At 36.7% G+C, this 25,151-nt stretch overlaps 1 protein-coding gene across 1 annotated transcript in view; it reads left to right on the plus strand.

Annotated features, from left to right (window-relative positions):
* The window catches only part of LOC150084947 (uncharacterized), a 44,313-nt gene extending 32,405 nt beyond the window's left edge, over nucleotides 1-11,908 (plus strand). The window contains exons 3-4 of the mRNA XM_090375663.1: nucleotides 4,401-4,648; nucleotides 11,436-11,908. Of these exons, the coding sequence (XP_090231789.1) occupies nucleotides 4,401-4,648; nucleotides 11,436-11,510 (323 nt within the window). The 3' untranslated portion in view covers nucleotides 11,511-11,908. The remainder of the gene's footprint in view (nucleotides 1-4,400; nucleotides 4,649-11,435) is intronic.
* The last annotated feature ends 13,243 nt before the right edge of the window (nucleotides 11,909-25,151 follow it).

Consider the following 25,151-nt stretch of genomic DNA (forward strand, 5'->3'; position numbering starts at 1 on the left):
CGAAAATCTAATGTACAGAGTACCACGTGATAAGGATAATCTTGATTAATTATTTATGATAGTGCAGTACTATTTCGTGTATTAGCTGATTAAACTGGGGAAATAATCTTTGGACACTCGCAATATTAACTGTTTTAGCTGGTAGGCCATACTTTACAGACTGAAGAACGAATAATCCACATACACAACATACACAACTCCATACACAACTTCATACACAACTCCATCCTTTATCAGAAGCATTTTCCCGATGCGATTATTTAATATACTTCAGTTTTTAAATGTAAATCTGCAGTATTTACTCTAAAATTGATAAAAAGTTGTAAATTCCCAATTATGAGAATTTTTGTTTGATTTACTAGTGTATAGTTCTTGCGCATGCCCAAGCTGATTTCGAAATCCATTTTCCACTCTCTTGATTTTATCTTGTGAAAACTAAACATCAGTACTATGTATAACTTTACAAATATTGTGAAATGCATATTTGTTGTAACATTAAAAGTTAGCCTGACTCGGTGTACCGCGGGATAATATTTAAAATACTGCACTGTAATGATTTAATTTTATAAATATTTTTGAAAAGTCGACTATATTCAGAAATATTTTAGAAGATAAATGTTAAAGAGTGATTACTAGATTTAATATACTTCTACAATAGCCCTCGTGACACTACAAATAGGCAAAGCAGTAATTTTACTTTAACCAGAGGTATGCGGGATTCAATGATCCAAGAGAATTGCAGAATGCCGTGGAGGATGGTTATAAAGGTCTAAAATAAGGTTCCAGTTTAACGTTCAGTAGTTGATTTATTTTTAATCAATACATTTCCTTCCCAGAGACACGCTTTTTTTAATTTACATCTCTCATTTATATCACTTCGTTCAATTTTTACTATTATCGTGAAGTGATCATGTTTTCCTTTAAACGGGAGGATCTCTTTCATTACGGATTCCCTAGTATCCGGTCGCTTATAGTTCAATTACCCCTACGTTTTCCCTACCATTGCGCTCCCGTTGTTCGCTGTTGTTCTCAACAAACACGAGCCATATTAAGAACAACTATGGTGTAACTGTAGGTCAAGAGCACGCCTTACAAGGAACAACCAATAAAATATCAGGAAGTTTTTTATGACGCACTTCTTGCGAATTGCTCTATTCATATACACTTTTCCCTTGGTATTTCAATGTTATGCCACAGAACAGGAGCAGGACATTCTGGAAGCAATGTTCTACAGAACAGTGTGCGAGAACTTTACAGCGAGTATAGAATTTGTTGCTTTTCATCAAGCACCGCCCATCATCACACACAACTGTAATGTCAAGAGTACGTCTTGCAAGGAACCAACCAAGATGGAATAAATAAAATATCACGAAGTTTTCTCATGGCGCAGTTCTTGCGAATTGCCTTATCAATATACACTTTTCCCTTGGTGTTTGAATGTTACGCAACAGAACAAGAGCAGGACAGTCCGGAAGCAGTGTTCCACAGAACAGTGTGAGAACGCACAGCGAGTATAGAATTGGTTGCTTATCATCAAGCACCGCCCTCCATCATACACACCACTGGTAAGGAGTCCTGTTTTTGGCTCTATGAATATTTAAACTAACAGATCTTTAGCCTTCCTTCACAGTTATCTTTCGTGATTCTTAAATGATTTTAATGTTTGTCTTATCGTTTAAAACCCTATTATTGATTAGCACGTAGCCCAAACTTTTTGGAGGGACATCCATATAATGTTATATATTTACGAGCCAGGTCCCAGCTGCTTATATCTCAAATGAATTGTATTAATAACACGTATATTTGAATGTATGTAACCTCTTGCGTAGTACAAACTTTGCGAAATGTGTTAAAAAAGTTATATTTCATTACCGTCTCTTTAATTTACACGATGTGCTTAATTTTTCTTTCTTTCCTCCTCCTCTTTAGTATTATGACTCCGTTATAATACTTCTTATTCGAATTTTATTGCTTCCCTCTTGGTGTCTTCGTCTCTTTGCTTAGCTAGGCTTCGCACGACCCTAAGGACATTAATGTAGTGGCTGACCAGCAACATCACCGAAGGGTTCTGGAGATGTTTTACATAGCTCACTCGGCTGGTGATTTATTAGGGGTCTCGTGGAACAGAGACGGAATAGTGCAATTAATAAGAGCGGAGTCATCGAGAGCGCCGAAGAACGTCAGCCTTGTCAAAGCTGTAACGACCAGGGTATAGAGGCCGTTATGACTGTTGTGTCCCGAATTAATGTCCCGTGACCCATTATTATTCCAGTCAGGTTGATAGAAAAAGAGTGAGATGTCGCGAACATTAAACATCGAAATTGTTCCGTTAAGAGATCGTTATAGGAGACTGTGATTGGGCAGAGATGGACCATACACCAACACTGTCGTTTCCCGAGACGCAGCATTATAAAGTGGGGACAATATTAATTTTATAGTCCGCGGAGTCTATATAGGAGCCTCGGTCACTGTGGGTTGTTAACGCACTTTTTGGTGCTCACATTGTACATGACGGCCGGGAGATGAATATAGTAAACTGTAGGTTGGAATGGTTCCTATATATCAAACTCTGTAGGGTTCCTCGATTAAGGATAACGTTTTGATACAGACTAAGGCCTGGATGAATACTGCACTAATATTTATAAATCATGACAACAAAAACCATCGATAGAGTAAATGGTCATCAATCTTGCTCGCTGTCCATCTCTTTGGTGAGTATATCAATCCCCTTCTTAAACTCGTCAACAAAAGCTTTTCATCCCTTAACGGATGAAAAGCTTTTATTTCTTAAATAAGTCAAAGCAATGTTAAAATAATTATCAAAAGTGTGCGTTATGTATTAATATTTTTTCAATATTTTTTCGGTTTATTTAGAAACTTTTCTGCAAGTTTACTGAATTTATTTTATTTTATTAATCTTGCAACCATTAATAAATCTGTTACATTCGCTAAAAGTCAATATTATTGTAGAAATAATAAACTGATAGCGCAACAAAAAGTAGTTCCTGCACCAGTATTAAAATATGTAGAAATAGAAATGGCTTAGTAATCTTCACTTTTAAAATATTCGAAATAATATCAAAATTCATAACTTTTTCAATTAATGTCTTTTAAAAATTAATAAACATTTTACATCTCATAAAAAGTTGAAATATTACCCTATAAATAATGGCTAACTCCGCAAGGTACTGTGCGCATGCGCCCACCAGCATTGACACTAGTATAAATAAAAATGGTTTATTTAATATTATTCACTTTTCTGAAATTTAATTGAATATCATGTATTCTAGCTCTATCTCTCCGTTATTAATTAACAACGCTTTTCCATTTCATAAAAAAAGAATTAAAAAAAAAGAAATAATAAGATAAAAATCACATATATTACAATAAAGCTAAATATTGGTTAGCTCTCTGCACAGGCGCCATTGTTATTCTTAAAAATAAAAGTATTTGGTGATCAAATTTCTGAAATTTTGCTGATTTCTTTTATTTTTAGGTATGCTCCATTTTTCACTGATTAATAAGCTGTCTTTCATAAAAGTCATTAGAAGTGATGACAATCTAAAATTGGAGTGTTGAGCAGTTTTTTGCGCATGCGCCATCTGATTGCGTCAATCTCAGTGAATTTGGTTTGTTTTTAAATTGATCGAGTTATAACTAAATTTTAAAATAATATTTATAAGATATAATTTATAATTATGAAAAATAGCAGCAATAAGTCTTTCATACAATGACAAAAAGGATTGTTTACCATCAATAACGTATTTATAAATAAACACTTAAAAAAACTTAAAAATCCCTTGAATACAGAACACAGATTATCTTTTTATTCTAAGAGGATTTTGTTCTGATTCGAAGGATCCAGTTTTTAACGGTAGCTTCGAAGTTCCGGCACAACTGTTTCAAGCTATCGGTACTAATTATATCTGCGTGGATACCGTGTACCCTATCGTGTGTGTCATGTGACTGTTGCGTGCCTCTGTGGGAGGTGACACTGGCACGCGGGTGTAAACGCCAGATTCTCCCTCTCTCACCAGCATCGGGTTTATGGTCTCTTTTCTCCTTTTTTTCGCAATTGGACAACATGCGTTCTGACAACAGGCTTATATTAACCACAACACGTGCGTGACCTCATAATTTGGATTGGCATCGTGTAAGACACGTGCTTCCGTAATGTGTTTACACCCTCTTAGTTAAAAAGTGGTTGTCGTCATCATAATAAATAAATAAAAAAAAATAATAAACAAGTGGAATTGTATACTCAACAGGTAGATTGACTTCTTATAAAGGTCTATTTTTGACCGAGTTATAAAATAACAGAAAATCATTTTACAACTAGATTATGAATTTCTGCAGTTTATGAACTTTGTTTTAATGCTTGTCGTTTTTGAAATTATTAGATAACGACATGGACTTGCCCGTTGGTGTTGAAAATAATTCAGCTGTTCCGTCCCGACGTGAACCACTGCCAGATATTGTGCAGCACGAGTTCCTTGATCCACCCCAGTTGGGAAGTAACAGGTCAAGATCGGTGTCTGTATCGCTTCCTCTGGAAAGCTCCATGACTGCTGTTATCAGACGAGTCGGGCGCGAGCTCCGCGAATGTAGCGACGCATTTGCCGTTTCCCGTTCAAGATCCAACTCGGATGTAAGTATTCCCTCATTTGTTCAATCATATAATTACAGTTGGCTGATGTATAATTTTCAGACTCAAATAGTATATTCGTTGCCAGCAGTTTAATTTTATTTATTTAGTATATTCTTAATAAGTTCTGTTTTTAGGAGAGTATTTTTCTTTCTTTTTAAACTCATTTTCGAACGCCTACTAATTATTGTAAATAACTTATCTGAATTAGCGTAATGGTAAATTCCGATAGATGGCACCACAAGCCTATCGTATTTCTTATAAACGATGGAAGGTGAAAAGTTGGATTGCATGTACCGTTATATAATTTTAAAGATTTGATATTTTTATAATAATTTTACGCATCAGCCTCTTCCTTTATTTATCTTTACTAATAAATTTACGCAAGATGGCGCTTGTGTACATCGAATACTACGTAAACAAAATCAAGTGGGGGAAATAAATGAAAAGTTATGACGTAATTTATCTTTACAACTCATTAATGCAGTCTCCGGCTTGTAACCTGTTTTGGAGGTGAAATAATTAGTGGTGGTACCACATCAGATCATACGAATCGTGAGGTAGTAACACTAGAAAGGGATTGAAACCGGAAGCCCCCGAATGCCATAAATAGAGTCGAAAAAGCAGGTGGTTCGAGTTGTGTACGTAGATCTAGTTGCAGCAGGCTCTCTGGGTGGCAAAGGTTGTTATTACGGATCTATAACCCAGCAGGTTGGAAGTCGACCTCGACGTGATTAATGACGTAGTTTGAGCGAAGAGTCCCTGCGTAGCGTATATAAGTATTTGCAAGTGACGCGCTATCTAAATAAGCGACGAATAAATAAACACAAGGTCAATAACTCCTTCCCTTGTTTGGGACTTCAACTTGTTCCATATTATCTTTTTATTTTCAGTATTTAGTATTAGCAATGCCAAATGATGCGAGGGAACGTACTTTTTTCTGTATCACCCCGAATAAAATAACAATAATAAAAAAATAACGTTAGTAACCAATCTAATTATTTTTATAAATTAGATTTTAACTAATTAATTTACTAACAAAATTAACTAAGTAAAAGACAAAGTAATAAATACAATTATGAACGTGTATCCTTTTTTTAAAATTGAAGTTTAATTTATTTAAATTGATTTTTATTCCTTTGCTACATCTGTTTAATTTCAATATGGTACGTATTTTTCGGGTTAGAAAATTAATAAATAATTGCCTTATTTAATTCAAATCCAGTAAATTGTTTTGGTGATTTAAAAAATGGCTTCCAGCTTAAATATTTTGGCACTCGGTTAAACTCATAGTGATTTGTAATCTGTAAAATAATAAAACTATGTCTGATACAATTGTAGTTTAGCAACTATTAAAATGAAGAAAACAGCTACTATATTTTTAAAAAATCTTAAATTTTGTGCAAACCTTTTTATGAAAATCCTTGGATAGCGATGCTGTTCTTTATTATGTACATATAAGACAACAAATCACGTGAACACTGCAGATTGCAGCGTCACCTGAGGTTAAGCTATCAGAATGAAAAAAAAAAAAATAAATAAATAATAAAAATAAAATAAATATATATATGAATATATATTTATTTTATTTTTATTTTTAATAAATATATATATATATATATGTGTATATATATATATGTATTTTTATAATATTACAGTTAAAACTTTAAATAATAAATAAATGTTAAATGAAATATGTATTATTATTAATATCTTTTATTTATTATAATTTTCGTTAAATTTTATTTAACTTTTCATAAATTTTTAAATGGTTTTGTTTTTTTTTACTGATTACCCTTTTGTAAATCTCCATCGTTTTCTAGAGGGGGGGGATCTATAGAAGCCCACTGACATCACTGTACTCTAAGCATATTTTATAGTTTCCGTAATGAATGAAAGAGTTCTTTTTATTTGAAATTTTCTTTTCTTTTTTTTTTTTTTCCTTCGACAAGACCTATAGTGCCAGTTATTGTTCTGATGTTCCTTTGTGAGGGTTTAGCAGTTGTGTCACTTCCCGCTCTTTACTTTTTGAGTAAGACCTAGGTCCACTTCGCCCCCACCTGAAGCGTATTTTTATTTTATTTGTTTGTTCCCATCCACGCAGTTTTTTTTTTTTTTTTTCTCTTCATCTTTCTTTCTTTTTAAGGGGGGGGGAGGCGGAGATTCATTGGAAAGGACGAGCCTTAGCGTTGCAGTCATGGTGTGCCTTCTAATCCATCTGATACTCAACAGGTGGGAGGTTGAAGTCACGTGACAGGGCACGTACTAGTTTTGGCTCGTTCATTGTTGTCACAACCGACATTCCCACGGTGGTGAGATCACGCGGTCCCTATGGAACCTTGTAGGGAATAGGAACACCTGTCCAAAGCACCCTCCAGAAACTGACTCACTGAATCCTCTTGGCCGATCCGTTAGCAGTCTCTTTTACGCCGTGGTGGAGGTTGTCATGACAACCAGTATACTAGCACAGTGGCGTCACCTATTGTATCTGTCCACATAGGGTTTGTTCTGCGTCGTCAGCTGGTAAAGATTTACAGCCCTGCAATAACATCATATCCCATGCTTCCTTTCCTTCTCCTCTCCCCTTGTCCCCCAACAGCTGTCTAGTGTCCCACCTGGTTTATTCCTGGTGGCTTTTGCACGTTTGTGGAGGTCTCTTATTGGGAAAAGGTGTGCAGCTATTTTGTTTAGCGGGACCTATTAGTGGGAGGCTAAAACGACAAATGAAGTAAGAAAAGAAATTTGTAGGGGTGGAGAGGGGGTTCTTTTCTTTTTTTTTTTTTTAAACGAAATGAAGCTTGCAGAAGAGAATGAAACGATCTAGAAGTAAACTATAAAGATTTTGCAAATCGAATTATTGATATATTTTTTAAAGAACCGTGAGTATTTTGTTTTCATATTATCCCTTTGTTGTAAAATTACTTGGATTGCTGTACTCTTTGATCTAAGTTGAAAAACTGGAACTGTTTCTTTTGGGGCTTTTCAGCCCACAGTATGCAAATCGATGTGCTACTAGAAATTCTATAATTTTCCTGACTTTTTGAATAGTTGGACAGACAATTTGAGTAGTCGAGACCCGCTAAAAATTAGGGGGTCTCGACTACTCAAGTTGTCTGTCCAACAGTCTAATAAAGTTTGGAGACTTTAGGATCTCCAAAACTTTTTAATAGTGACGGCTGAAACACGATTATGTACCTATATTTTTTAATATTCTGTTTTTCTAGACCAGGGGTGGCCAACGAGTCGATCATGGATTTAAGTTCGGTCGATCACGACGAATTTTAAATATACAGTCATCCCTCGATTTGTGCACCTTGTGCAATGAAATTTTTGAGATGGCAGATCGCGGCACATTTTTAAGGAAAAAAGTAGATCACATCACAAATTAAGTTGGCCACTCCTGTTCTAGACTCGAAAAATGCATTTAACTACTTTAAATTTAACTAAATTTAAAGAAAGGAGAACATAATTCATCAGTAACATTTGCACATGCAGTGCATGTCTTTTTTAGAATACATTTTCACGCCCTTTGTATCAATAAACAGTGCAAGAGTGCCTGGTTTCGTAACGGTATTTTTGTATCCTTGCCTTAGCCTTCTCTTCCGTTTCGAAATTGGCGATAGTCACCGTGTCAGTAACCATCATGGCCTTGACCCTTCTATTTAAAGCCAGTTAGCTACGCAGCTTAATTAAAAGTATCAAATAAAACGCACATATCCACTATGCTTGTTAGGAGTTCATGCATTGTTTTCAGACTGCAGCCATTAACACAATTTATATAATTAGCCCAACTGTTGTTCTTAATTCACACGCTGAGATACGGTGGTGGTGTTAAAACATATTCTTTCTTTCTTTCATTTTTTTTTTCACCCGTATAACGTCCGTGATCCTGAATTCGTCACATTGTATATTTAATCGCTCACCCATTAACAGTTTATTTGTTTCAAGGAGTCTGTTACTTTCTTCGTAAGGGAGGAGGGGTGTCAGGGTCCACATCACCGAGTGATTTATCAGAAGTGTCTCTGTCAGTTATATCCGTACTTAAGGTGTTGCCAGAGATGTGGAACTAGTTGCCAAATCCAGATTCCTCCACCCCCCGACTCTGTAGCGTTCTTTTTTTTTATGCTGTGGGTGGTGGGAAACAATTTAGATGAGGAAATGTGACAGCTCTATCGTTAGCCAGCAAAAGTCTTTCCTAGTTTTGTTTTCTTAACTTACAGCAGTTTATCACTTACATAGAATGTCGTACAAGTATAGGACGAAACGGGACTCAAGAATTCTACATTAGCGCTTTCGTTCGTTCCATGGTATCACTTTCATTGGTGTAAGTTCGTATAAGTCATTTTAGCAATGTCGGCCGTTGTAGGTTTCCTCATCGGCTGTCATTCTCATCTCTTCGTTTGTTGAGTCCTCTTCTGTTTGTTAACAACTTTTTTTTTCTCCCCGTTTTCTAGAAATTGAAACTCAAATTCCTTTAAGGAAGAAACTATTTTCTCAGCCGCCAAATATGCGGTTTGTATTTCTTTAGAGCAAACTCTAACTTCACTTAGCGGACCACCCCTGATTCCTGTGTACATCCTTCATTACCCGTAGCTTCTTTGGAAAAGCAGACAGTCTTTTTAAGCTCACTGGAGAATAAATAAATCGTTTTTCATCTGAAAGGACGGCCAATGTACCATCCACAAATGATACATTATCTTCAATGATCAGCAACGGGTTTCGGGCTTTTAATTGTTGCCGTGTGCCACTCCTTAATGCTAGACTAGACTGTTACCATGGGAACCGGTTGCCATGGTCTTGACTAGATTTCCGGACTGTGTTGTTTTCTTGGTACACTGGTTGCATCCTTATGAGCCACGTGGCAGGCCTGGGGCTCCAACGAGCAGTTGGATACCCCGGGAAGTTAATTTGGACCCATGATATATTTCACGTACAAGTCACCTCGGGCCTTGTACTGTATGATTGTTCTCTTTTGAGAGCGAATGTTCGCGTCACGTTTTAGTAATCCCGGTTGACCTTTAGGATTCGTATAACCTTTACCCCCCCCTTTCCGTCGGGTTGCCCTCTCTTCGTGGAATAACCCGTAGAGCTTTCATCTTTGCTACAAGCATTGATTTCTCCGATCATTAGTGTTTTCAGACTAATGGACAACGGAAGATTATAATTGTTCGGAGTCAACTGTACCAAGAGACCACTGGAAACTACTTTGGATTATATAGTTCCTTTAACCTTCATCTTTTCTTTGTTTACGTCAGCAATTGTTATGTATGGTTTCTCATATTCTTTATCATCCCTGCACTGTTTCCATGGCAAGAGTTTTGTACTCGTAGCAGCTTGTAGTCATTAAATGTTTTATTGTAAATACTCACTGTCGTTGTGGTTAGCGGACTGATGTCCCATAGTCAGGCAATCGTGTTGTGTGAAGACTGTACAGTGATTTTCATTTATTAATATTCTACCCCCTGAATTATTGTTCCTTACCACTTCAGAAATCGCTCAATTTCTGAAAGACCTTGTTTCAACACCAAGTTTTTTTTTTTTTTTAATCCAAGACATTAAAATAGTAAGGAAGGCTAATGCCTTCTTGGCATTAGCCTTCCTTGTCTCGGATTACTAAAAAAGTCAAACGGGAAAACACGTTTAGCAGCAAACAGGACTTTCGTGTTTAAGGGTCATTCAAATAACATACGCATTGGAATAAATTTGTTTTTTTGCACAAAAGCAACTAAGGCTAAATTCTGTATATTCAGTGGTACACTTGCTTGTTTTGCTGGATTAAAACTCGAATCTCCTGGGTAAAAAAATTTACAAAATCTCCTAAGACCGACTAACTCGGCCACGCTCTGAAAAAGTCCCCAGTCTTGACGGGGTTCGAAACCGGCCTTTTCTACACGCTGTGTAACCCTTCTGTTATTCATATAGATTTAGGCTGTAGGCAAATCGTTGCAGCACTTCCTATGCTGTGCACCGATGCATGCATTAAGCTGCCTGGCTTTGTCTTTAAAGGCTATTCTAACTGCTCAGTTGTTTGGATATAGCGATGGACATGACTGGTACTGTGGCGAAACTAGACTATCAGTAGCTAGTATGGAGTAAATTTTTTCTGGTGGGGGAAGGATTGGGATGCTTCCCTTGCAAGTTCGTGCACTTGTTTTCTTGGAGGAAATCACCTGCGATGATTTCCTCCATAAAATATTAGACTGCAACTGGCACTGTTCCTCACCAAGACATTTCAGTAAGAAGTCGATTCCTCTGTACTCAATGTGGACAAGGACATGGAGATGCTGCACAAACACTGGGTGGGATAATCTCACTGGCCGGCCCTTTAGAAGTCTGGACTCCAATTCCGGGACGGGAGCAGCTGATTCATGTGCCCCCCTCCCCACACGATCATGTATGCTTGACCGATCGTGGTGGTCTGTTCCACCAGGTAAGCTGCTGTTCCTGTATGAACTGCGAATTCCAATTTTTTTTTATTGGGATTTTTACAATTCACCTTCTGCATTCGAAAATTTCATTTCTGCACATTTGAAAGACTCTTATAGATGTGTCTAGTCACTAGTGTGATTCTTATAGATCATGTCTGACGACATGATCGGGCCAAATATAAAAATACATGTATGTATTTTATGTTACAACTAGTTATAAATTCCCTTTTTTGAGGGAAAAAATGTCTTTATAGTAAAAATTATCAAATTCACTAAGAATTCATACCTTTTTTAAAATAAAAATATATATTTGCTTATTTAGAGCATTCATTTTATTTAATTTTATGTTTGTACACTTGCAGGGCCAGTCTCCAGAGACACCAAGGAACAGCTTAAGTAATATTCTTCGGTTCCTTCCAAGAAGAAGGAATACATGACTGGATCTGTCAAACATCGTTGACAGCTTTATTGGATTTTTTCTGATCGCATCTGTTCATGGACATTGATTGATGACAAGAGATTCTTTTCAGGTGATGAAATCTTTGTGACATGCCAAAGACTCCTTGCTCAACTCATATGCTTTTGAAGGGATCATCCACAAGGACTTTTATCAACTAGCTTACGAAAAAATCATCATTCATTTCATCTCAAACTAGAACTGTAAATATTCTTTTGTGGTTGAGCCGAAATTTCTACAAGGGAGCAAAACTCTTGAACATTTGTGCAGTTGGCAAAAGGATCTGCACGAAATCAGCTAAGGACGCTAAAAGAGCGATGGATATTTAATAGGAGCTGGCAAGGACTGAACTTCGGATGGTCTCGAAATGTAAAAAATTAAAAAAATTTCTCTTGAGTGTGTACAGAATAACTTTTAGAAAGTTACTGACTCCAGGCTGGGCACATGTTTCCATTAACAAGCAGTTGTCTTTAATAGAATTCGATTTGTATTAAAATATATATGTTTTTTCCTGGATTCTGTCGTTTGTTAATTGCTACAACATCCGCGCCACCTTTGAAACTATTTTTCTTGATGTGAAACTGAAATTTGATTTTAGTTGCCAAATATTTTGGTAACTGTGTGCATTTTACTTCGCTACAGCCATTTCAGTAATTTTGAAACTCTATACAGTAAACTATCACTGCCAATGGTAGTATGTTGTATAATAAGATAAAAATCCACAATGACCACGTGGATTATGTTCATTTATTATCTTGACGTCAAAACTAATTGAAAAGTTAAAATGAATTTTTTATTTAGTTTCTTTTATTTTAAATCTTAAATTATTTTCACGAAGCAAATTTGTGATTTTTATGTATTGCAGTAAATCGTTTTAGAATGTGTGATCGCCTTGTTCTTGAAATATTGGTTGATCGGTCCATTTGATTTATTATTATTATTATTTTTTAGTATTATGAAATTTATTAGAGATTTTCATATATAAGGATGCATACAGTTATTTATTTTTGTGCCATTTTCATTTTCAGATCGTTTATACTTAATATTTATGTATAAATAGGTTTAAATATTTACTGCGGTACTATATTTACTGCGGTACTGCAATGCCAGTTATTTGTAGCGATTTAAGAAATGCAGATTGTAATGGAAAAATTTCCCTTGCTATTTTGATTACATTCACTTTTTTTTTTTTTTTAATAAGAAACTGAATTATTATTTTAATGTACCCTTTTATCATATTTTGAAAGTTAGCTGTAAGATTTTGAATGTAAGAAAACTAGAAATAATTGTATTTTGAATGTTTTTCTCAAACAAACAAAACATTTTTTTTTTTTTTTTGAATAATTCGTAAATACTGAATGTAATGTTTTAACTGTTTTAAAGGTATACTTTAACCTTAAAACTGCATTTGTATTTTCGGTTGAATATATGAATTTATTATTATTTTGTATTCAGTGTCAACTTAGTTGTATTAAATTATTTCAGTAATTTTAAATTACTGAAACCATTTTGTTGTGGTTAATGCAAATATTAACCATATAAAATGAGGAGTTGTGTACGCTGCAGTAGCTCTTTATGCTTGAACTATATAAAATGTGCCTTCTTATTCTATGCAGTCAATCCGATTTTCTGACTTCGCTTTTAGAGTCTCAATTAATTTGATCCTCCCAGGAAAACTTGTAAGATGAAATGTGTTTTGCGTATATAAAAAAATAAATAAATAAAATAAACGCACATTCAAATTGTAGAAGCAGATCAGGTTTCTTTATTCTCTTTGGTGTTATTAAAATATGCAAATGCGCTTGTATTTGGTATCTTGCTAATAAAATCATTATTAACTCTTTAAGAGCTAACAATGATTGCTTACCTCGCTTAGCTGTACATGACTTCATTTTTTTTAAAGATACGACTGTAGCGCCCCCTCATATATTTTAAAATATATTAAATGAATTTATAATAAAATCTTTATCGAATGGTTGCTTTGCAGTTGCAATTTTTGACAGGCACGAATATATTTTTTTAGTTTATTGGGAATTTATGCCGTGTTCTCATGAGGTTCGTTATGTTGTACATTCCCTGACCAAAAGTATTTGTGCGATTTTAGTAAGTGCTTTTGTCTGGTATTAATACCAACATCCAGTGTTTTATTTGACCGATAACGGAAAATTAACGTTATGGTTAATTGTATTTTGGTGATGGATTATGTTGGGCAGCGTTCCGAGAATGGACACTTAGTTATATTAGCCACGGCCAGTGGTTCTTATTGATCTCGTTTTGTTGTGATATATTCCATTTATTAGTCAAAGGAACATTATACAGAAAATTTATCCAGTATTTGGTATTCTGTGTTCAATAAGCTGACAGTGGTGTTTTGATGTGAAATAACATCAGAATGGAGACCCTTCCCTCTCAATGGGCCCTAAACCCCACTGTTGTATATATTGTGCGCGTGTGTGTGTTTGTATTGTCATGCATCACCCGTAGTGTTGCTTTTTATTGGTAACTCTCCCAAGTGATATTTTATATTGAAAGTGGGGAGGATTTTTGTGAAAAATTGTTTACACGTAGAAATGATTTTGGGGCCTGCCGTTGACCTGGCTTCGTAAATTTTTGTATGGAAATATATAATAAAGTTTTTTTTCTATGTAAAACTGTCTTGTTTTGTTCATTGTGTGGTATGGTATTTCATATGCATTAAACAAAGAGTTGTTCAATTTTCTTCCATAGAAATTATGGAAGAAAGTTGAATTATGGTGTAAAAGAGGTCATGCACAAAGACCATTATGAATATTTAAATATATGCGGACTTCTGGGAAATTCCAGTCGTGTGGTATGCTAATTCGATTGCACGCTAGGAATTCGCATCAGTTTTGAAGTTGCATAATTACTTTTCCCAGAAGAGGTACTTCGCAGATTAAATGGTTCACCAGACTATTGAATTCACCAGACACACCTCAAAATAAGAACCTTAGGACAATTTTGCATGGTAGTATAATTACACAGTTTGCTAGTTATTGTACGTAAAATATGTATATAACTAGTATATATTATAAATACATACATACAATGGTGGACAAAAGTTGAAGTACTAAGGACAATGGTTTCGTAAAATAATTGATAATCAATAAAATTTTTAAATGAGTGAAGGTTGTGAAGCCCACTCTTCTTAACTCACGAATGGATGAAAACTCAAAATTTGTCTTCTTTTTATTGCATACATGCTCAATGGGATTCAGATCAATAAGTACAGAGTGAGTCTGATGGTTTGGAGTGTCATTACGTCCAACGCATATATAGCGCTGATAAATTTGAGTGGTCAGCGACCTCCCAGAACCTTACATGGGTTACAAACTTCTTCTGTAACAGTGGACTTCAAGATAGTCAACATCTAACAGAGGGAGTAACTACAACTTCTGGCCCACTATGAGATTTTACAACGCCCCCTGCTATTTAGAACCAGGACTGTTCAGATGCCCTTGCCTCCCCTGAGGGATGACGGGGGGAGGGGAACTGAGTGGGATTGGCTTAAAAGAATATAGGAGATATGATGCAGAATTCATAAACTTGAACGTCTAATAAGGCTGATCGTGTAGTAACCGTACGAAATAAGACATTTACATCAGAAACAAAGAACATCAGAAAAATGTACTTGTTCCATTACTTATTTTCTATTTGAAGGAATGTAACGACTTTGTATTCCACATATACACATTCTCGACCAGATTGTATTAAAAAAAAAAAAAAAAAAAACCTGTCACAAAAAAACAGTGGGTTCTGTGTTCCCCACACCGGGTGGAAAAGGCCCAAGTTCGAATCCCGTCGACGACGCGAGGAACTTTAATGGGCTTTTTCACTCCATGGCTGAGTTAGTCAGTTTCAGGTTCTCCTCCCCCCCCCCCAGAAAATGGGGTTTTTCGTTCAGCAAAACAGAAAAATCGACCATAGAACACACGCAATTAACAGACATAAGACACAGAACGGCAGATGAATTTAATTATTCGGGTGGCCTAAAATTAATGGTTTTTTTTTTTAGTAGTGGGTACTATGTTACTCCTCGAAATAGTCCCCTAGAGACTTCATTTCATATAGTGATGGTAGCAATCACCCTAACTCATATGCTCTGGAAGTGCTTCCAGCATTTCCAGAGTCTCTCCGTTTTGTGATTTTTTCGGAAATACCAGATAATCTCTTCCATTATTCAAAAGTTCATTTTGGAAACAAAAGGAGAACCAGATCTGATGAGTGCCAGTTTAACAATTTCTGCCCAAGAATTTGCCAATTTCGTGGCTAGAAATTGTCACCCATTCAGATTGGCGTGAGCAATCTAATTAACACAATCAACTTGCTGTTGACCAGTTTACTCCAACCTGAAGCGGGGAGAATTTTTGGTGAAGACAAAGAGGAAATGATTCTCTCACTTCCTCACTTCTTATACACTGCTTGACAAAATAAAAAGAAAAAAATATTTTTCATGACTATTTTATTGTGAACAGTGAATACTTAATATAATAGGCATCCTGGTATGCAAATTCCGAGTATCCAATATAAAACCATTTTACAGAGCCGCACATTATGAAAATTATACATACCTATAAAAACAAGGATTGCACCCACATCACTTCATTCCAGTTTTTTTTAATTTACTCAGTGGGATAGCCACATCTGCAGTACTCAGGACAGCAAATCATCGTCCTTTAGATGATTCTTTGAGATGGCAGCCATAGGAGGACTTGAAGCCGGGCAGTCTCAAGTGGAGGTGGTATGTTGCTTTAATGTACCATGCAGTATCGTCTTGGCGCTATGGAAGCGGTTTCAGGACAGGAACCATTACAAGAGGAGCTGGACAAGGTCGCCCGAGGGCTACGTCAACCAGAACACACCGCTATCTGCTTCTAACAGCAAGACGGAACCCTACGATGTCCTGTCATCAACTATCTGTTAAAGCTGCTGCAACCACAGTCAGAACTATGCTAAGAAGGCTCAATTTACAACCACTGCAGAGCTAATGGAAACTGGTGACTTGGAGCTCTGACAAATGGGATAGAGTTCTGTTCTCTGATGAGTCCCGTTGTAGCGTACAAACAAATTCTAGACGTTATTTCATCTGGAGACAACGAGTAATGCGGTACCATCTCTCCAACATCAGAAAAAGGGACATAGAGTTCAAGTGGTGGAGGAATATCTTTAAACTGAAGATATGCAACGACTGCCGTAGCCAGCACAATCACCAGACTTAAATCCAATCGAACATTGTGGGACGCCCTTAGGCGTCGCATTGCACGCCGACATCCAACTCCTCAGTCACTTGGGGAGCTAAGGTCTGTGTTGGTGGAAGAATGGGATTTGTCGCCACAGAATCTTATAGACGCCCTTATATCGAGCATAGTTCACCGCAGTCAGGCCTCTTTAGCAGTTGGAGGCATTATGCGCCGTACTGATGTTAGGTGACCATCTTTCGAGCATCTTGTATCGACTTGAAATGTGACCTTTTTGGTTATTTCTTATACAATCCATATAAATGTCCATTATACCTGTCCGAATTTTCTCGCTGTCTCCTCATTTCATAGTTATTCGATGGGACACCACCATACCACCTTTAATGGGCTTTTAAGGCTATGTGTTCTGTTAATTTTGTCGAGCAGTGTAGAAACTTAATTTGCTGAAAGAACTAAGATTTCATACTTTCGGATATCCATGAGAAGTCGCAGGAAAAGGTAAAAAAACATGCTCTCCAGAAATACGCCTAACATTAGGGTGTTAGACGCGTTAGCAACTTAGGCCATATTGCACTGTATGTCTGTTCTTTAATTAATTTGTTGAGTGAAAAACCCGATATTTCGTGGGAGGGCCACTGAGACCGATTAAATGAACCACGTTGTGAAAAATCCTCACGTCATTGACGGGGATTCGAACTCAGGTGTTTTCCACCCGAGCAGGGAGGACAGCTATTCTACCAATTGTGTTACCCACGAGGGCGGGTCAAAGGAGAAGATAACAGCATGGCATAACCAGATAGTAGTGGTGACAGGCTCATTTTAACTTAAGTCCAATATTAAAAAATTGCAATTTTCTTTGGCTGCAACCATTTTTTTTTTTTTAAATGGGGTAAATGCTATTAATTTTTGTGGTACTACTTCGCTACAATGTATATTGTGGAAATCCTTGTTCTCTGACATCTACTGATGCAGCACATGGAAGATATTCTCTCTAGTTTAGAAATATCCTACGTGAGGGGTAGTCAACTGCTTGGAAAAAGCGATCCATGGAGTGTCACAAGTAATCATAGCTCCTTCGTGGAATCCCTTCTTGTATAATAAGCGATTAAGGCAAAAGTAAAATTAACACACACATAAACCGATCATTCGGCTGACCCTTTTATTAAAGCTAGGATGCTAATAGTTATTTATTTTAACTTTTATTGCATACCAGAAAAATGACAATCATGCATACAGGAGTTCGCAACTTGGCTTCTAAGGAACCTCATGACACATCCTCCAGATGCTTCTTCCACTAACAGGTGATTCAGTGTTGTTGAGGAGACCGCTGATGCTTTTCGGGCAGGCTTGTTTCAGAGAAATTGGGGATTCATGATTAGACCACCACGATGAGCATGTTGGATTGCATTGTGGTTACTTCCTCGATGGATGACCTGATGCTGTGGTGTTATTGCAGTTCCATGGACTGTACATGGGGACTTGAGGTATTCCCCTTTACTATTAACTGCTGTACTGTTAGGAATATTCAGGCATTGAGGAAAAGTTTACTTCTTTATTGTGATCTAATTCCTGGTTTAGACATCTACTTTCTGGATTGGACTTCCCCCTCATTTTCAATCTTCATAGTGGACCTACAAGTGCCAATTTGATCCTTAGAGATTATCACAACCTTATGTTGGGACTTTATAGTGTCAGATACCTTCACAGTATTGCATTGTGATATGGACATTACATCGATAACGAATTGACCCTCTACGAGAGGATTTGAGATAATTGTACTTTAACATTGTTAGTGGCACTACATTGTAAATAGATTGTGGGGTTGCCTGGATAGCTGACTGGGACTCATAGTACATATAAATAAATAAATAAATGTTTGTAACTTGACTGCTAACCTACAACCATGTATCCATGTATTTATGTGTATTTTTGTCAAAACTAGATTAAAAACAAAGAAAAACCAATGACAGCTTAACCAAAAAAGTAACAACCATCAAATTTTACACTTAGTAACCGTTTACATATAATGAGTTGGCTTTGCATTAATAACACCCCATTGTAGTTCTCACACGTGGGCGATCAGTTTTTTAGTGTCTGCGAAGAAGAAATGGTCAGCGTCGAGATCTTTCCGATTCGAACGTCTAATTGTGAGGACAAGACATGCAAGTTCCAGTATCTCAATAATACCAATGTGATTTAGTGCTCCCGTTCTGTGATATCATGAATTAACAGTGACTGGCTGAACAGTAGTCGAACAACTATCTAAAGGTGAGATGTGGAATAGCTACGAGTGGTCAACTCCAGAAGCGAGTGTCGTGTGCTTCGATATTTAACACAACAGCGACCCAGCTAATCATCCGTTCTACAACCCATCTTGGAATCTTAACCGTTATCCCGATATGTTACTGTTTATAGAGTAACTTCCCGCGCTGGACTGAATAAAATGCTTTGCTAAAACCCAAATAACGTTGAAATTAGTCCTTGCGTCCAGCTTATGAACAATGTCAGAACAGCTAAGCAGGTTAGTTAACCATCATTTTGCTTTAACAAAACCTGTTGTGCCTCCTTCAGAATTCCATTTCTATCTAAATGTCCCTGAATTCTCCTATTTATCATCTCCATGATTTTTCCCCCCATTTAAATCAGAGTGTCTGGTCCCTGGTTGGCAATACATTGACATTTGCAATCTAAGGAATTGCTCCCAAGTTCAATTGTGCCCTAATAATTAACCTTAATAATTCAATGCATTCTCTCGCGTCCTGCTTTTAAGATTAGTAGGTAAATTCCTTCGTGGGTAGTACAGTTGGTATTATCATTATTCTCCCCCCCACCGGTGGAAAAGACCTCACTTCAAATCCCATCAAGGACGTGAGGAATTTTTATAGGCCTTTTTCACAACATGGCTCAGTTAGTTGGTCTTATGCGAGGACAGCATAGTTTTCCTCCCAGAAACTCAGGTTTTTCATCCACCAAGACAGCAAAATCGGCCGCAGAACACATGCAATTTACAGACATATTATGTAAGAATAATATGGCTTATGTTGCTGATGTACCAAAAACATTACAACAAAAAACCAGCAAGGTATAAGCTATCAACTCCAGGAGCCTTATTTGCGTTTAGACTCGAAGGTTTGTATAATAAATAAAATTCTATAATTTCAATATTACAGTTTGGCAAAAGCGATAGGACAGAGGTCAGTGAATGTCAGATCATATCCCAAATGTGTTTAATGGGCGACAGATTTAGTTGACAATATGTGTAGGCATTGTCCTGCTGGAAGATACCGTTTGTGATGTGGCGTAGAAACTACAGAAGAATTGATCGTAGGAAGGTTTCGATATAATGTCTTCCTTTCAATGTGTTAAAAATACCAACCAGAGGTCAAGACTAATACAACTGATGTCTCCCCATGATGGAAATCTTCCAGCTTTCGAGATACACTGCTCTCCGATCTTCACCCTCCAGCTACTTTAAACTCAAAGCATTACACATTCTTAAACGGTCATTCGCTCACCCCTTTGTTGGTCTCCTAACGGTTACATTTTTTATAGCACCTTCCGATTCTTATTAGACGCTCTACTGCGTCGATCAGCATGATTACCACTCGTTTACGTCCATATACAGCACATTTATTATGCATGAAAGTTTCCAATATCGAACAGCGTATATTCGGGATTTTATTATTTATTATATTTTAATATGGAGACAAATCTTTGTACGAACTTTAAGGCCCCTTGGTAGAAGAGACTCCCATTGTATCCATGATAATTCTTGCGTTCTTGAGGTCATTTTTTATGGGGAAATCAATCACGGTAGCTTCTATGTGTGGTGTGCATACTGTACAAACCATTGGCCAATACATCACTCGCGTTTCTCCAGCAAGCTCATTGCAGCGATGATAGATCATTTTTTTCCTCGCCATTATAATGACTACCATGTTTCCCAAAATGTTCCTCTAAATCCTGGTACATTCGTTACTTTTTTAAGGGTACTGTGAAAACATTCTGGCGGAGGGAGAATCGAAATGCTCTGAGAAGAATTCCTTTTTGACGGATGGGCAACAAGGAGGAGGAGCAGACAAGCATTTTTGTGCCATCCACCTGTCGACCACACAAGAACCTTTGACGGAGATAACCCCCCCGAAGTTTTTATCACTACACAGATAGCCTGACTATCTTTGCCATTAGTTGCTGCTAATGTTCTATTCTTTTCTCTGACTGTGAGCGTCCCCAGGTTCCAAGGCAACTCATAAACCAGTTGTTCATGGAAAGACAAAATCCCCTAGCTTGTCATAAAAACTGTTAAATGTTCATTTTATACAGCTAGAGTAATAAAACATATGACAGATAACATTAAATACAGTCTCTATACAAGCAGCATGTAAACAAGGCTTGATCCAACTTCTGGTAAATTCAGGGTCTTTACAATTAGTCATTTTGATAAGAATATAACCGAAGTGATCTTTTGTGAGGTGTATTACAAAGTCAGCAGTCACTGAAGAAGTGTTAAGAAAATACCACGAAACGTTTGACTCCATTATGTACATATTTCTAGTTCAGAAATAAACATAATTATATCAACTTAGGTTTGAATGCATTTTTATCTTCAAACGATTTCATTAACGGGTGCAATCGGTGGAAAGGAGTGGACCAAGGGGTCAGGGAGAGCGCCAAGAGCATAATTTTTTTATAAACATAAAGTCTTATTATGATCTTTAAAAGCATTAAACGAAATACATATTTTCCGGCTAACTGGTCACTCCAAAATGCCTACCTTTCTGCTGATCGAGATCGACAGCCCACTAAACTATCAACATCTACTTTTGGGCCCACTACGATTGAAGGGCCCGGACACTCGTTGAATAGACCATGCACAAAGATAGCTTTGATCGTCCAGTAAGGTATTCATGTCAAGCAATTTGCAATAATGTCTTGAGAAATCCGAACCGATTACAGGCTTTATAGTTACATTGTACATAACTAATAAATAAATAAACATCTGGGATTTATTCATTAATTCGCTACTTAATATTCAACCAACAACTAGCTTTCTTGCTAACAAGCAATCATCGGCTGAAGCGCATTAAATTAAATTGTAGGGTAGTACCAAAAGACGATATAACGAAGTTGCAAAAGACAATTTAAAATAAGTAGCAAAAGATGGCTTCAATCACAATCAAATTAGCAAAACTTGATTTCAATAGGTAGCAAAAGACGATTCAAATAAATAACAAATGAAAAACAAAATAATAATAATAAAGTAGCAGAAGACAACATGCGTGAGTAGCAAAAGAAAAAGCTCCAAAAAAAGTTATTTATCCACTGAGAAAGTAAACGAACAAGTTCAGTGTGACCCGGGAGATAGTGGGAGGAGTTGGGAATAAGTAACATTCTCTCAGAGTTCATTATAACAAATAAGGGTACAATTTTTATTTAATCTCCTAAATCTGGTTTGCGGTGACTCATCCTAGGTAAGAACACCGGCTTTCTTAATTCGTTGCTTCTGGCATGTGTGAAGGGTGACGTCATTCGCTATAGGTATCCGAACAGCCTTTGACTCATCGTGGATTTAAGCAGCCAAAGGGTCTGGACGAGATTTGTTGTCGAGATGCTCGAGAAGGAATTGGAACGAGCACGTACAGTGAAGCAGAAGAGATCAGTGACTCATCTGCATATGAATAATAGTGTGAACCCGCAAACAAAATGTTCAAATCCTGAAAATTAGGATTCCGTTAAATTTAAATTTAATAATTATTTCATTTATTATTTATTATTCTTCATATAAACATAAATTTTTATTTTTTGTGTGCATCTAGAACATTCTAAGCAGGCGCTAACGTATTTTATAATTTTTTTTGGTAATCGTGAAATGTTTAAATCTACCATGATATTTTATTATAAATAAAAAGATTTTATGATATTTTTATCTAGTTTCAGATTATTTTCTGTTTAAATTTAATTATTTGAAAAATAATTAAAATTTAAAAATATAATTTGTGTTTTATAAATATTAATATCAGAAAATGAAGGCATTTTCTTGGTGTTCAGGTAGCCTAGTGGTTATGACGATGTGTTTTTTTTTTTTTATTGTAGAATGTGTTAATGAGATTTGAGTTCAAATCTCTAGGATTATTATTATTTTTTTTTTTTCGGATTTTTTTGGCAATAATAGTCTAAATTTATAAATAAAATATATAAATATAAATAAAAAGCATAAATAAAACAAACTTTAATAAATATATAAAAATAAAAAGTATATAAATTTTTTTTGAAGTTGCTTTCAGAACGTACATTTATTTGTTTTTGGCTAAATAATAGACAGACAAATATGTCTTCTTTTTCCATTTTATTTACTGTTTTTTGTTTATAAAAAAAAAAAAGCTTTAAAATCATTAAAATTTAAAAATTACTTCATTTCCCAGACATAACAACCAATCTATCAATTAATGTTAATAAAACCCAGAATACAATAACAAGAGATTTTCCAGCATCCATTTTATGGATCATTCTAGAGCTTATTTTATCCACAATTCATCTTCGCATTCGTCTGTTTTCTTTAAATTGCTGGTTTTATAGACGACTCCGGCCCCGAAGACAGATTGAGCTTGTAGGGAGAGTAGGGACGGAAAGGGGGGAACCGATTAGAGTGGGAGGGAATAGAGTACTTGTAGGATTATCTTGACAGCATCAAAAGTCCAAACTTAGGGAGGATGGAGAGCACAGTTGTTCTTTCTTACTGTGATTAATACAGTTTAATACAGCATACAAAATATCCTGAGTGTGCTTTGTACGGGAGAGGACCACTTGGTTTAATCAGCAAAGTGAGGTGATCCCACTGATGACACACTTCGCTTTCACTGCAGCTGACAGTTAGGTGCAGGTCAGGTCCACACATCTACCTGCCACGATGCTTTTCCCCAGTGGAAAGTGATTTGCAGCTGTCTGCTACTGCTAATACATCTCTGTAGGCTGACTCTAATGACAGCTTGCGAGATGACATTTGAATTAATGGTTGTTGAGTGTTGACCGCCATTTTTCAAACCCGTCTAAGTTACCATACAGAGAAGCCATGTAAAGTAGGACTATCGCTATCACGCCCTGACTATGGACCTACTAAGGGAGGAAGAGGCTGGTGGGGGTAAGGAGGGGGGAGTTAGATAATCCACGTGCTGATAGCGAGGCGTTGGCTCAGTAGAAGGTGTTTAATCAGTGTCATCTGGGTCTGGAGATGAATACGTAGATTGGATATTCGGAACTCGGTACCGCATCTAACCCTAACTGTCACTTCATGATCGATGGTCGTTCTACAATGCTTGGAAAGACAGAAGGATGGTATAGGGGATAGCGGAACCACTTAGGAACAGAGCTACTATGGGGATGGTCCAAAATTCAAAACATCTCTCGTAGAGACGATGGTTGACTTCAATTTGACTAATGAGCTGGGTGATAATCCTTGGCCAATGTAAAAAATTCCACCGTCAACTTGTGCTAGTTGACACACCGAAAACAACAGTTGTCCTCCGTGATTAAATTTCTCCATCTATTCTAGTGATCTGCAGCTTCACTCCGCCTTAGCGTTCAATACGTCAGTGGCATCTGAGACGTTGACAGCAACAAAGTTTTTTCTTTTCTTTCTTTTTTCTCCCTTGCTCCTTATAAAGAGGGCGTTATTTTAAGGTTTGTGACAGGGGGTCTGGAGAATGCACGAAATACCATAGTGGCCGTTTGCCCATGCATCAGAAACCCCCCAGAGGCCGAGATTGTTGGCATAGCTAATAGCTTTATTTTCTGTCCGGCCCCGAACGTTTCTTTCGCTTAACACTAAGAGGGGGAAGAAAACTTTCTACTGCACGTTTATGACAAACAAGATGGATTTTTTGTCACCCGTAAATGAGGGAAATTTCATCTGTGTGGTAAATAAAAACGACCCTCTAGGATGTCGTCTGTTCCTTTTTTTTTTTTTACTTTCCCCCCAAATATCCGTTTCCTACTTTAGGTTTAAACGTGCGAAGTGAGTTGCAATTGCTATAGAAACTAACGATAATCATGGTTGCGTGGTAACCATTCCATTTTCTCTTTAGCTTCACTACTTTAAATGAGACAAAACAAACTGATATATGCATAATACATGTAGATGGCGCTGTCTGCCAGTTATTCGATTGATTCGGATAATCGACGCTTCGGATGAACCATAACTTCTTGCTATATACAATTTAATTGCGTATTTAAGTACTTATCCTTTTTTAAGGTACTTTGGAGACCGTGAGGTGTATCACCTGATGTACTTCCCCACCCACTGCGTAAGATCCTGGTGTGACATAACGCGCAGCTTAAATAAAATCGCGCTACTCTTTTGGCTCTCCACTTTTCTTTGGGGGAGGCTTTAGCGTCTCCTGGCGATGACG

This window comes from Mastigoproctus giganteus, chromosome 6 (genome assembly GCF_048544385.1).
Source record: "Mastigoproctus giganteus isolate SK-2022 chromosome 6, ASM4854438v1, whole genome shotgun sequence".
NCBI classification, from domain to species: domain Eukaryota; kingdom Metazoa; phylum Arthropoda; class Arachnida; order Uropygi; family Thelyphonidae; genus Mastigoproctus; species Mastigoproctus giganteus.